This window comes from Spermophilus citellus (assembly GCF_964194105.1).
Source record: "Spermophilus citellus genome assembly, chromosome: 1".
In the NCBI taxonomy this organism is placed as follows: Eukaryota; Metazoa; Chordata; class Mammalia; order Rodentia; family Sciuridae; genus Spermophilus; species Spermophilus citellus.
Window position 1 is genome coordinate 177,116,145 of NC_138182.1, and position 14,954 is coordinate 177,131,098.

General features: G+C 36.1%; 1 protein-coding gene across 1 annotated transcript in view; it reads left to right on the forward strand.

The window, feature by feature from the left end:
* PRRC1 (proline rich coiled-coil 1) overlaps nucleotides 1–8,184 on the forward strand; it is a 34,027-nt gene extending 25,843 nt beyond the window's left edge. The window contains exons 8-9 of the mRNA XM_081283771.1: nucleotides 1,624–1,726; nucleotides 5,373–8,184. Of these exons, the coding sequence (XP_081139897.1) occupies nucleotides 1,624–1,726; nucleotides 5,373–5,582 (313 nt within the window). The 3' untranslated portion in view covers nucleotides 5,583–8,184. The remainder of the gene's footprint in view (nucleotides 1–1,623; nucleotides 1,727–5,372) is intronic.
* Nucleotides 8,185–14,954: the final 6,770 nt, after the last annotated feature.

Below are 14,954 nucleotides of genomic sequence, written 5' to 3' on the forward strand. Positions count from 1 at the left end.
TCTCTAGCATGGTAGTATTTTAAAGAATAAGGGACCCTGAAGTTCTGATGTATATTCACTTGCATGACAAGAGAAATTCTATTTATGCTTCAGTGACTCTGCTTCTCATGCCTAACAGTTTAGTCAGTATACTATTCATGATAGACATTACTGTACACAAATCATGCAAAATAATGCAAAATAAAATTCAGCTAAGCTTGGCTTTGTGGATATTTCATAAATACATTTTCTTGAGTGAGAAAAATTATTGTAACAAAATATGAAATATTGATTAGTATACCAAACAAAATAAGTCACTATTTAGTTATTTATTTAGGCACTGGGGATTGAACCCAGGGGTGTTCAACCACTGAGCCACATCCCCAGTCCTTTTTTACATATTTTTGGGATAGGGTCTTGCAAAGTTTCTTAGGACCTTGCTAAATTGCTGAGGTTGGCTTTGAACTTGGAATCCTCCTGCCTCAGCCTCCAGAGTCACTGGGATTACAGGCAGTGTTTATTTTTAGTGTTTATTTTGAGACAGAGTCTCATCCAGTTGATCCTGGAACTTGCCATCCCAAGTAGCTGAGATTAGAGGAGTGATCTATCATGCCAAACTAGTGGGTTAACCTTTTATGGAATTACATTTTAGGATAAATTAGATGATTGAAAAATTTTATTTATGGACATTAGAACATTATAAAATATTTGTAATAGTGTTCTCAATTTGTAGCAGTTTTAGTATATGAATTCTATAGGCATTACAGATTGCCATTTTAATATTCAGCGGAGTTGCTTATATTACTCCATATTTTACTTGGTTTTTTTCCCTGAATATGTAAATAGTCTCCTGACGCATCTTACATTTCACTGCACTTTATTAGATGTGCATATTTTTAAGAATAGAGATTATTTTCCTGCTCCTTTGCTTTTGTTGTTTAAATTCATGATTTCACGGTGTCTGGTTGTTTCATAATTCATGTAATAGAGATTCTGGTGTTGCTGTAATTGTCTTAACAACTCAGTATTAGAAACTTTAGGTGATAACTTGAAACTCTTGCTTTTTTATAATTTTTTTTAATAGACTTCATTTATTTAGTTAGTTAGTTGTTGATGGGCCTTTATTGTTTTTATATGTGGTGCTGAGGATGGAACCCCATGCCTCACACATGCCAGGCAAGTGCTCTACTGCTGAGCTGTAACTCCAGCCCCTATAAGTATCTTTTCCTTTGGAGGAACGTTTTAAAAATTGCTAATAACTTTACTAATTGGTTGAATATTAATGAAATTGGTAATATATTAACTTTCTCATGTTGAGCCTAGTAATATTTTTAAAAATATCACTCAGGGGGAGCTGTTATATTCATGTTTGAATGAATATAAGTTCATCTGTTGCATATTTAAGCTCCCAGTTTCCATTGTTTCCCTGTCTTAGCAAGGGGACCTTTAAACTTTTCCTTTGCTGTTGTTCTAGATTGTTTTTCTCTTCTTGGAATTTAGCCAGCCAAGAAATTTTTTATGTTGTTTTTATGGATTGTCTTCTTACAGGTTAATTTTTCTTTTAATTAGTTTGTTTTTCCTTTTTGTTTGTTCATTGTAACGTATTTAGCAGGTAATCAGTATGAAACTCGTGTTCTGTTGCAGGTGGTTTGACATTGGTTGTTTGATAGTTGAAGACCCTGTCCATGGCATTCACCTAGAAGCTTTCACGCAAGCCACACCGGTGCCTTTGGAATTTGTACAACAGGTTGGTTTTCTTGGCTTTTTCATTATGCTCCAGAGAAACTTGCAATATTATCCTTCAAATTTTAAATTTATTTTTTGTTTAAAATGTTTTAATTTTGTTTTATTTCTCTTTCAGTCTGTTTCTTTGCACAGATCTCTGGTCATTCCTGGTCATTCCATGTCTTACTATTTCCCTGTTTTTGTTTTCTACCTGTTTTTGAGAGGTATACATTCAATGGCCAATTGTCATTTGCTTCTTTTTTTTTATGATTATGTTTTTTACTCTGAGATCAGAATGTTTGCTTTTCTGCTTATGTCCACATTTCATTTACTTTCCTCTTTATTTCACATCTTTACTTTCATTGTTATCTCTATTTCCTTTTTCTTTCATCTGATCTTCCTTTCTAGTTACTCATCTTTAGTAACAAGTCAGTATTAGAAACTTTAGGTGACAGGTATGTCTTTAAGGTTGTTGACTGAAAATAGATTTAACCATGTACCTGTCTGTAGTTTTCAGAAGATTGTAAGCATAAGTAATGATCCTTCTATATTTTTGTGTAAATTTTTTCTAATTCTCTAATGGACAAAATGGAACATATATCTATACTGAAATTTCTGTACTGTTAAATGGCATTTAGACTTTTTTCCCCTCTTACAATTATTTGGCACATGTCGGCATTTGAGAGTCTGAAACTATTGGCATTTGAAACTATTGGGTTTTCTCCCAAGAATATGCATGTATACAGTTACATATTAATTTGGCATGTGAGTTTATCAAATTGCTAAAAGCAATCACTGGCCTTTTATAGGTTTATGGTTTCGAAAAGGGACCAAGAATTAATGCTTGGAATTTTGAAATTTTGCTGAAACTTATTTATACCATAATTTCTTTTCAGAGGATTAAGAAAACCATTTTATAGATGTTAACTAAATTCACTCCAATGAGAAGGTGATTAAAAGATTGTAAATGAATAATAGATTACTGTTGTTCCATTAACTTTTAAAAATTAAATAAAATGATAGATTTTTCTAGAAAAATATAAATTTTACTTGTTGCTTCAAGAGTATTAGGTTGAACCATAAAAAGTTGCTGTCATTCATAGTCAAAAACAGTCAAATGTTGTCACTTCCATATGATTCAACCTACCTACCTCAGCGAAGCAGTATAGTGAAAGAATTCCATCTAATCAGAAACCCCTGAGTGCTACAGAATATTCACAGGTGATGATTGTATTGATAGAGCATCTCTCTTAACGCCATAGAAAATTTTAGTCCTATCACTTAAGAATTAAAGGTCAGAATTATTGGTAAAATTAATAAATAAAATTTAGAAATACATTAGAAGAACATATACCCTGACCATAAAGAATTGATTCCAAGAGTCAAAGAACCATTTGCCAATAGCAAATTAGTTTAGTAGTTCAACATATGAACAGAGTAAAGAATAAAAAGGATTTCAGTAGAATTGAAGGTATTTGCTAGAAATACTATACTATTAAATAGCCTTTGTTAATTAAGATTAGAAGGATATAAGTGTACCAGAAAATCAAAGTAAACTTCAGGTCTAATGATAAAACATTAGAAACCTGATAATTACAAGGATGTTCCTATCACAGCCATTGTTAACGTTGCTGTAGATCAAGGTCAACACACAGTGATCCACAGCCAAATCTGGCCTGCTCCCTGTTTTTGTGAGTGAGTTTTATTGGAACACACCCTGCAGTCTGCTTACATGTTGTTTATAGCTGCATTTGTACTGCAACAGCAGAATTGAGTAGTTGTAATAAAGACTTTTTGGTTCCCAAACCTAAAATATTTACTCTCAGGCTCTTTATAGAAAAAGTTTGCTGACCCCTGTGATAGATGTCTGACCGTTTTAAAAAGACAATTTTTGTTTCACTTTTAGGATTATAGATTGGAAAAAAAATAGACATGATACTCAAAAAACAAAGTGGACCTACATATACTAGTATCTAAAGATACCTATGACATATTGCTAAGTAAATGTCAAAGTCAACACAGCTAGTATGATCCTACCTATTAACAGGTACATATATACCCTTTAAAGTATATATAAATGAATAGAGGGAAAAGGCCTGGAAAGATGCACAGCAGTCTGTTAATGTGGTTAACTGAAGAGTGATATTCAAAGGGTGGCATTTACTTTTCCTTTTTTTTTTTTTTTTGCCACATGGTTTTAACATTCAGAAGATACAGTAGTGTGTGCGTTGAAATGCCTTCCTTTTATTTCTAGCTATTCAGCTCTTTATATTTCTTTTTATCCATCCCGTAATGTGTTAAGTTTGTGCTACTGAATTATTGGAATTTTTTAATTTAAGGGAATAGAAATCAGCCTTTAAAGGAATAACTGTTACCATAATAGATATAGTAATGAAAATGTGGAAACAGTTTTATGTAATTTATGCTTGATAAATGTGAACGATTCTTCCTTCTCCCACTTTACAAGCCTGCTATTCTGGATTTTTGCAGATAATATCAAATACATTGTCCCTCAGAAGTGTGATCCTTGGCCTAACATCTTAAGTATTGCCTGCGAACTTGATAAAAATGTTGCCTCTCAGGCCATACCCAGAGCTACTAAATAAGGATATGCATTTTAACAAGAACTTCTTGGGATTTGTGTTCATATAGCAATTTGAGAGGCACAGTTTTATAGTGTCTCTAGAGACCTTAATCATTTTTCTGCCATGTCTCTTTCATATAGTCAGATACTGACAGTGCAATATATATTTTGGAAAACAACACTGGAGCAGGTTTACCAGATGGTGTGCTGTTTCTGTCAAATTTACTTGAAAGCTGTTTTATATTTGTTTTGTTTCTCCTGGAACCAGCTATGGAGTTTCCAATTAGATTTCTTAGTTAGGATGTGAGAAACTATAAGGTTTTTTGGTGGAGGGAAGCCCCTCAGATAGTAATACCCACCACATTTGGGGATCACTGTATAGTAGATCCATTCTACATATGGATGTCCTCCTCTGACCACATCTAATGAAAAACCACACCATTTCTGGCTTTTGAGTGGAAGCAGATATAGCTAGGTTGGGCCAGCTACAAATGATATAATAATGATTGTTACTGTCCTGGACTGGACATTACTTGACATGCTAATCATGTTTCTGGGGATACTTTCTACAGACTAATCATGCAGTTTTGAAGCCTTTATTATTGCAGTTTCCTTTTTTTTTCTGGTTGCAATTTTATGGTTATAGAATGATAACTTTAGCAAAGATAATAATCTAGTGACACTGAATATGGAACTAGAATTTAAGTCTTCTGACTCTGAGCTCTATATAGGTGCAGCTCTGAGATTTAAGACTTAGACATGCTCAAGGCCCTAAGTTCAACTCCCAGCACACACACACACACACACGCACATGCACGCATGCACACACACACACACACAAGATTATATTTGAGCAACAACCAAAGAGCATAATGGTGTTATTTTTTAACAAAGTAGATATGTGCTGTATTATTTTGATTCTTTCATGGCCTTGTAACTTCATACCATTGCCTGTATAACTGTGTCTCAGGATTTGTCATAAGCTATATTAAAAGTAACCTGAGAGATGTTACTTTGAGATGTTACATATCGAATTCCAACGTTTTAATGCATTATAAGTAATATGGATTTTGTTTCTCTGTAGGCTCAAAACCTAACTCCCCAGGACTATAATCTGAGGTGGTCAGGCCTTTTGGTGACAGTGGGCGAAGTTCTGGAAAAAAGTTTACTGAATGTCAGCCGGACTGATTGGCACATGGCTTTTACTGGCATGTCTCGTCGACAGATGATCTACAGTGCTGCCAAAGCAATTGCAGGCATGTATAAACAGCGCCTGCCCCTTAGGACCATATGAGGGAAGACCTGTCTAGGATACTGAGACTTTCTTCACTTTTAGCTTGATGTCGTTATACCTTCTTGAATAGCTTCAATGAATTTAACAGTTTTGTAATTTTCCTGTAGGCTGCAATTTTTTTTTTCTAGAGAGGCATGTTATTCCAATAGAAGAAAAGAAATAGATCCTTTTTATAATCATCTAATTATACATATAGTTCTCAGAAAAAAATGTACAAGTATATTTATAGCACAGTTTAATATACTAAATTTATATAGTGGAAATTCATGTGCAAAGACATTTAATTTAAAGATGTGTACTTGATTGTTTTGTTTTTAAAGAAGACATAGTTAATTAAGGAACATGTCTATTGAATATTCTTTAAAAACATTGTTCTTTTTGTTTTTTTGTATGTGCACATGGCCTCAGGTCTGATGGAGAGCAGCTTGCTCAACAATTTACCTTAGGACACCTACTTGTATTTAGAGAGATGTCACACATTTTTATGCATGTTTTATACAAAGTGGGCCAAATACAGAATTGATCATTTCTATCTAGTCTTCATGTACACATACAATCTGGAAAGTCATCCTTGTTTCCTTTTTTTAAAAAAAAACTAATTTTTGGCATTTTATAGATTTATACTATGAACATTGGGTAATACATTTTATTTTTTCATTGCTATATGACAACTAAAGGGCAAATAATTTGAGTATATTTTAGATCAGAGTATTCATATTATTTTTGTATAATACTGTTCAGTACTTCCAAGAATAAATTCTGACAGTGGCCATTTGTATGTGCTTCCACCCATTCTCCAAACTTTTCCAAAAGACATTTTTGAGAGGTGATTACTTTATTGCCTATGAGAGGCTATGCCTCAGATTTTAAGTATGGTTGCTTCTTCTTTCATTTGCCTTAAGCACAACTTTTCTAACTGCCATTCTGCCTTTATTTTTTTATGGAAATTTTCAAATAAACTATTTTATATTCAATCTGGTTTATTTAGTTCGTTATGTTTGTATTTAATGAAAGCTTTTTCCTCCCTCAAGTAATATATTTTACAGTTGGGATTTATATAAATAAAAATTAAGTAAATGTTTTTTCTTGTACAGTTGAACTCTATGCAACTTCAAATAACTTTGATAATAGTTTCACATATAAATGTGATTTTATTTACTCTTCTATACTGTTATTTTGATGTAAAAGAATTAGCACAATCTGGCAGTTTTATAAAGGGTGATGAAGGTTGTATCCTGCACTGTCTTCATATGTAAGGTTTGCTTTGTATTAATGTTATTTAAAGTAATTATTTCATTTTTCCCCTTTTTTTTAACTTGAGAGTGAGAAGAATTAAGAATTCATTTTGAAACTATAATGTATGTTCATTTCTGAGCACCATAAAGTGAAATTCCAACTTTTATATCAATCAGAGTAATGAGAAATAGAAACAAGACATAACAAGTTGCTGTGGTGCACTTTTGTTTGGGATAATAGGATCAAAATACATTTTTCCCTCTTTGTGAGTGAAAAGAGAAGCCTTTTATACTATTTTCCTCACTCCTTTAAGTCCATCCTTCTCTAGCAGTATTTTATCAGGGCTTTGGTCCCATGACAGAAACAGTCTACTATAGACTGAAGACAAGTATGCCCAAACTTAAAATATTTCTGCTACTTTCCCTCCTACTATAGGGAAATTTTATAGAGCCTAAAAATCTGAGTTTTTCTTTCCATTTTGTTTTCCCAAGTCTGAAACATCTTATTTGATATCATTGAGGATTGTTCTGATAGCATCACAAACATTGCCATTTCCTGGAATCCTCAAACTTCTGGGGCAGAGCTGCTCCATGGCTAGGTTGGAGCTTGATAGCGTTCCTGTACCTAGTTATTGGTGAGCCTTCTGCTGCTGTCTGAACAGTGGGAGTGGGAGAGGTGGAGGAGAGAAGGGCAGATAGAAGAGAGAAATACATGCTTTCGTCTGGCCTCCGTTTCCTTGGCCCAGTTCTCTGAAAGGCAGTAGAGCACGGCTGACTCCACATGCTCAGCTTTCCCAACCTCCTGGGATTTTCCTTTTACATTATGATCAAGGAAAGTAACTTGCTCTCTCCTGGCAGCTTAGCCAGACAGTCTTGCTGTGATCATCAGTCTTAAGGCCAGAGCCTCCATCTCCTCTGTGCCTTTTCTTCTTGTCCATTTCCTTAATAACTCCACAAGAGCATTTTGGGAAGTTGTGATAGATAGCTATTTGCTTTTTTTCTTTCTCAAGCTTTTAGGAAAACCTGTCTTTAACACAGTTTGTTATCATTATTGTGGTTGCTTGAAATTTTTTTCTTCTGAAGAACCCCAGATTATTGAGTTTCATGTTTTATGTATTTTAATCCAAGTTGGTGAATTCTATAAGCTTCTACACTTATTTATTTAAATTGGCGTGAGAAAAATAGGAAAAATGCAGAAGATTAATTTAACATCAACTTCAGATTATTGCTCAGTTCCAAGTTTCTCCTTGTATTGTTTTTTTATTGTATTGGATTTTTTTTCTTGTTTTTTGTTGTACTAGGGGGTAGAATCCAGTACCTCAAGCACACTATGGGAGCCCTCTACCACTGGGCTGTAACCCCACGCCCCTATTGAGTTTTTGAGACACCCATGGACCTGGCTATGCCATGTACTTCTTAAGTTGGAAAGGCCTTGGGTGATGCTGGTAGTTTCATCTTCTGATTCTTTGTTATTATTGCTTTCTCATTCTTTGTTCCTCAGTCTTTTGAGGATTAATAAAGTAGAAAATTAGGATGGAAAAAGGCAAAAAGATAGTATGGTAGTAAGTGTGAGTACATTTAAGAGTATAAATGAAACTGTATAATGTATATCTATTCAAATTATGCAATTAGCAATTACTCAGGGTCGACTAAATTAACATGCTGTTGAATTTACTCTGTTCCTTGGCTGGAAAAAAAAATTCAAAATAGGACTTTGTGACTTACAAAGCCAAATTGATAACATTCTATGTTTAAAAGTTGTTGGGTTAAACATAAATTATGTGGCTTTTTACTTCTGGGACATGGTGTTCTTTTTGTGATATTATGCAGAATCATGTGTTAGATAAAATCAGTTTTGTAAGTATGTACATATTACATAAATAAATACTTATTTCTCAAAGGTGTATAGTGATTTTTTAAATACTAACTTATATTGATACTACATTAGATATTACTTTTTTATCTGAAGTGATTACTGATTGTCAAGAGTTCTTACAGAACAGCAACTTCAAATACCATCTTTCTGGTGGAACTGTCACATTCAAATACACCACAGTTGGTAGGGTCAGGGTTAGAGAAAGAGCTATTAGGAGAGAGATACATGAGAAATAAAGGTAATAGGCAAGAAGTTACGGCTTGTGCTTCTCTGGAAACCTTTTTAGTACTGGGTTTAATTTATCCTTGACCTCCAGAAGTGTTTTTAAATAATTTTATAATATTAATTTTAGGTTCATGAAAAATTAATTGAGAAAGATACAGGGATTTCCCATATGCCCCTGTCTCACAAATGCATAGCCTCATCCATTATCAAGGTTTCCCACCAAAGTGGTTCATTTGTTGCAATCAAGAATCTCATAGATGCATCATAATCATCCCAATGTATGGGGTGATTTCATTAGATCACATTACATTTTGGTGTTTTGGTGTTGTGCGTACTGTTTGGATAAAAAAAACGTAGATCCATTATTATAATCTCATAGAGTGATTTCATTCCTAAAACTTCTTGTTCTACTTATTCAAACTCCTGGCAACCACTGATATTTTTTTTGTCTCCCTCGTTTTTCTTTCCTAGAATGTCAAATGTTCATATACTCTGTAGCCTTCTCAGATTGGCTTCTTCCACTTAGTAATAGGCACTTAAGATTCATCCATGTGTTTTCATAGCCTGACAATTTATTTCTTATTAATGCTGAATTATAGTCTATTATCTGAATATATCACAGACTGCTTTCCATTGACCTGCTGAAGGACATCTTGGTTGTATCCTAAGTTTTGCCAATTATGAATAAAGTTGTTCTAAACTTCTACGTGCAGGCTTTTGGGTGGACTACATTTTCAGCTCCTTTGTGTGATATACTATATTCATAGTTCCAAATTCTGCAAAATAGATGATATTTCTGTTCTGTACATTTTAATATAAAGTTAAATGACTGGAAGTTGAGCTCCAGCACCCTGGTGGCATCCGTACCACTCTGCCTCAGTGCCTAACATAATGATAAATACTAACACATTAATAAAAATGAATAGATATTTGATAAAAGGAGCACAAGTCTGATTCCATAGGCCATTATTTTCTTTCCATATTATACAGTGTGTTAATTGATGTTTTCATTTATTTTCGATAAAAACGCTTTTTTTAAAATGCCACATGCTAGTTAGATTTTAAAAGACTTAAAAATCCATTGACAATTTTACATGATGATGTAGAAAGGGGTTTGAATGGATGTAAGGGTGGTCCAGTGGAGCTCTGTGACTTCTGAAAGGAAGCTGTTAGAGGAAGGAAGAACTTGAGCCTAAAACCCTAGGCTAAGACTTGTGCTCACCTCTTGGGAGTACAGAAATTTCGAGCAAATTTTGCATCCCTGTGGGCCTCACTTTCTTCATCAGAAAAATAAAATTGGAGATACCAAAGGCACAGGGTCATTGTGAGATATAAATGAAGCAAGATATGTACTCAGCTCTGGTCTCTCTCATGAACAACTCTCTACTCAGAAGCATTTAAGTATATGGACTATTCATGAAAGGTCCCTGTTGGGGTTTAGATATGGGTGTCCCCCCAAAGCTCCTGTGTTGTTGCAGGAATATTCAGAGGTGAAATTATGAGAGCTGGAACCTACCAGGACTACCGTACTGGGTGGTAGCTGCTGGCAGGTGGGACATGGCTGGAGGTGTGTGCCCTTGAGTGATTCTATCCCCCCACCTCCCCGCGCTTCTCCTCCCTCTGCTTTCTGGCTACCATGAGGAGAGAACTTTCTTTTACCAGACCCTTCTGCCTCACTTCAGATCCTGGGTAATGGAGGAGTCGGCTGAAAATGGACTGAACCTCTGGGACAGTGAGTCAAAAGAACCATTTCTGCTAGGCATGGCAGTGCACATCTAATCCCAGCAACTTGGGAGGCAGAGGCAGAAGGATTGCATTTGAGGACAGCCAGCAATTTAATGAGGTTCTAAAGACAAGACCCTGTGTTCAATCCCCAGTTTTCCCCCTCCCCCAATACAAAGAAGAAAGAAGAATACCTTTTCCTGCTCTAAGTTATTCTTATCAGTTATTTTAGTTGCAGATATGAAAAGCTGAGTAACAGCCCCCAAATGCTGGCCAATTACTTAAGACTATATAGGGCAAGGGGATAAACTCTGTTGGACTTGACCATTTGACATGTCAATTACTTCTAAAATAATTTTTCAGGAGTCATTTTGACTATATTACATATTCTATTGTACTTTGATTTATGTATTCCTGAAAACCTCTGCTTTTTGTAAAATTGTGTGCTTGAAGTTAACAGAAGTTAAAAAGATAAGTTAGGGACAGATTAATCAAAACCTTTATAATTTTGAAGCCAGAGTCCTAATAAACCTGGTAATAACCACTTACTATAATAGCCCAAATTTTTAAAGTTACATTCCTAATGGAACCAATATTTGACCCAGTTATCCTACTCTTCAGTATATACCCAAAGGACTTAAAATACTTAAAAAAATACTATAGTGATGCTGCCACATCAATATTTATAGCAGCTCAATTCACAATAGCTAAGCTATGGAACCAACCAATGTGCCTTTCTACAGATGAATGGATAAAGAAAATGTATATATACACAATGGAATATTACTCAGCCATAAAGAAGAATGGAATTATGGCATTTGCCAATAAATGGGTGGAACTGGAGACTATCAAGCTAAGTGAAATAAGCCATTCCCAAAAAACCAAAGCCTGAATGTTCTCTCTGATATGTAATTGCTAACTCACAATAAGCAGGTGGGGAGAGAGTAGAAGTTCATTTGTTTAGACAAAGGGGAATGAAGGGAAGGAAGGGGGGATGTTCAGAATAGGAAAGAATGAATTGGACATAATATTCCTATGTTCATGTATGAATACACAACCAGTGAAACTCCACATCATGTACAACCACAAGAATGGGATCCTAATGAGAAAAAGTCATACTCCATATATGTAATATGTCAAAATACAGTCTACTTCTTGTATATCTAAAAAGAAAAAAAAAAATTAAAATGTTACATTCAACAGTACAGACCTTTACCTTAATGGGGGGGAAAACTTAGGAAACTAGCTTGATGGAAAGGGAGGGCAGTCATAAAGGGCCAAGTGTACTAAGTTATTTTAGGGGGGGACAACAAGATAAACTACAGAAGGCTCAGGGAGAACTGTGCAATGAGCACTTCCAGGGCAAGGCAGAGAACTCATCTAAGGCAATGTCAACACATGTTGAAAGCGTCATCAGTGGAAACTGCAGGGCTTCAGGAGTTCCCCTGCATTTGTGACTTTGCAGTTAGATGCTGTTACTTGGTTACATGAACCAACACTGCCTATCAATTATGATTAAGCTAATTATGGCAGAAACATGGGCTGGCTGTTTCAGGACAGACTGAACTTGCCATTCATCTAATGCTTATTAGAAACCAGTGACCATATGCATAAAAGCTCTTCGTAAACTACTGTAGGCAAAGCCAGCACCTGCAGGGGTCAGGCAATCATCAGTGAGTGTGATGGGAGGGGACATGGGTGACAAGCAACAGAAAGCAAGACCCATCCAGAGGCCCAGGCACACTCAGTGTCCGCTACCTGTGGCCTCAGGGACTGCACTCTGTGGTCAAATCATCTAATTTATATATATTTTTTTCTTTTTTCCCCAAGAGAATCAAGATGTCTGGATTTTTAGCCCACCCTCTTGTAACTGATGAAAGTAGTTATGATAGAGGGTTGGCAGTCAACCTTTGGACTCCCTGTTGTGACCTATTGGAATAAAACAGAGCTTTAATATGAGAGTTTTGTGATGGTTACATATGGTTTGGTGAGTTGGTACCAATGGAACTCAAGATCTGATCATTGCTGAAATTGCTGGGATGCTACATAACGTGTATCCTAAACACCAAGATTACATTCAGTTATCAGGTTACCCAGTGTTCCTGTTTATTTTCCTGGAATCCAGCTATTTCATCTGTTCTTTCTCCCAAAGCGGGGAAAGGTGAGTTTCCCCTGTGTAGAGTTAGTTATGCAGGATGTGTCCCAACACCTGGTGAAAAATTAGAGTCTAATGCAGTAGCCTAAAACTCTTCCTGTAACCTTGCCCATTATCAATACAAAAATAAAAGAAAAATACAAATGTTTCTAATAAATGTTAACTAATTGGATTCTTAAGTCTCTTCTGTAACATAAAAACTGAAATAGTTTTGAGACTGAGCACCAATTAATAGAGCTGGTCATGGAAAGAACACTTACAAGGACAAGCCTTAATACCACAGTTTTACATTTGCGTAATGGTTTTTTGGCAAGCTGGGTCTTTTTCCCCTGTACTCTTGCCTGTGTTAAGTACTCTGAAAGAGTGTAGACAAATACTCTCATCAGCAGGGACTTGGCAACCAAGTTCTCCTCCCTGGTCCCCCTGTGCCTTGCTTTGGCCTCAAGACAGTGAGCTAGCCACCCAGGCAATGTTTTATGAATCCAATGCTATGGAGAGAAAGCAGGAAATGGGGGTGCGGGGGAAGTGGAGTCCACGTATCTCTTTCAGATCACCCATTTTGGGTAGGTGACGCTGTGCTGCTAGCAGGAGCTTCTGAAACAAGATGAAGTGGCAGTTTGCTTACATGATTTGTTTTTTCAGCTGACTTCACCCCAGAGCATATATAGGAGGTGAGGGGGAAAAATTATTAAACCACCTATTAGTAAAAACACACTTTCCCCCACTTCTCAGTATAAAACTGAGGAATGGCAGACAAACATTTCCATGAGGTAATACTTGACCCTTGAATAAGCTTCCGTTAGTTTTTTTTTTTTTTTAATCAGTCTATGCCCATACAAGTGAAAATGTACAAGGAATCATGATGTAAAGGGTAGATATATTCAGCATGAAATCAGAGACAACTGGATTCTCTGACTTTCCACTGTTCCTGAAGGAAGAAAGAGCAAATCTACTTTACCCTGTGCATATATATGTTGTATATCAGATAGATAGAGAATAACTAGCAAGCTGAAACTCCAACCAGTGAGTGCCTGTGACATTCCAGGCACTATCACATATAGTGACTTAGTTAGTCTTCACTTTGCATGAGAAGTATTATTGTCTCCATTTTTCAAGTGAAAACACTGAGGCTCAGAGAGGTTTATTACTGGCCTCAGCTCACACAGTGAGTAAGAGGTGGCAAAAGGACTCAAACCTTGTCCTGTCAGATGCTGAATTCCATGCTCTTTCACAAGGCTTACAAAATGAATTTTGACTGATGAGATGTAGATCAAATGAAGCTGGCCTTTAAGATTGCATACATATCTTTTATTACATGAATGTATAATTATATATTACTGTGTGTGTGCATACTACTGCAAGCCAGACAACTCCGGGACGTATGAAAAAAGACTAGAGTTTTGCTCTTGAGCAGGTTGACATGGAAACAAAGGCATAAATGAGATAACAAGACTCTTGTGACCAACAATGCTGTCAGAGCACAGTGTGGGGTCTTGGGTGGGAGCCAACATGATGTTGGGGGATGGTACCTGGAGGAGATGGCATTTATAGATCTCTCAGGATGGCCAGAGGTCTCCACAAGGAGAGCAAAGTGTGTGGGAGCCTGAAAAGATGAAGGTTTAGTTTGTTCAGAGAAAGGCAGCATGTTTTATCTGAAGAAATGGGAAGGGAGCCCAAAGAAGTGGGTTGGGGCCATTTCTTATTATTGTTCTGTTTCATGATATTGCTAGATAAGAAAATGCTTCTTTTGAAAAGGAGCTAGTAGCAGAGTAGAAGATGAATGACTGGTGAGCAAATTCAATTTGGAAGAGAAAAAAAATAGTCTCAGTGGGAAATGGTTCTAAGACCTGAATTAAGGCAGCGGTGTCTGGAACAGATGTATAGAAGATGTCACATAGTTTGATGACCATGCCACCACAGGGAAGGAAATAAGAATGTCAGCATGGTCTCTCCCTGGCACTATGTGGGTCTCATTGGCAGAGATTGTGCTCTGGGCCGAGGAACTGCTTGGAGGAATAAAAAGGTTTGCCCAGCAGATGTGTGTGGGAGATACTGAGGCACTTAGGTCCTCCACTGACCTGAAAGGATCTCAACCCACGAGGGGCCTGTATTCTGCTCTGGCTGTGGCTTGTAGAACATTTGAATTCTGATTCTTTATG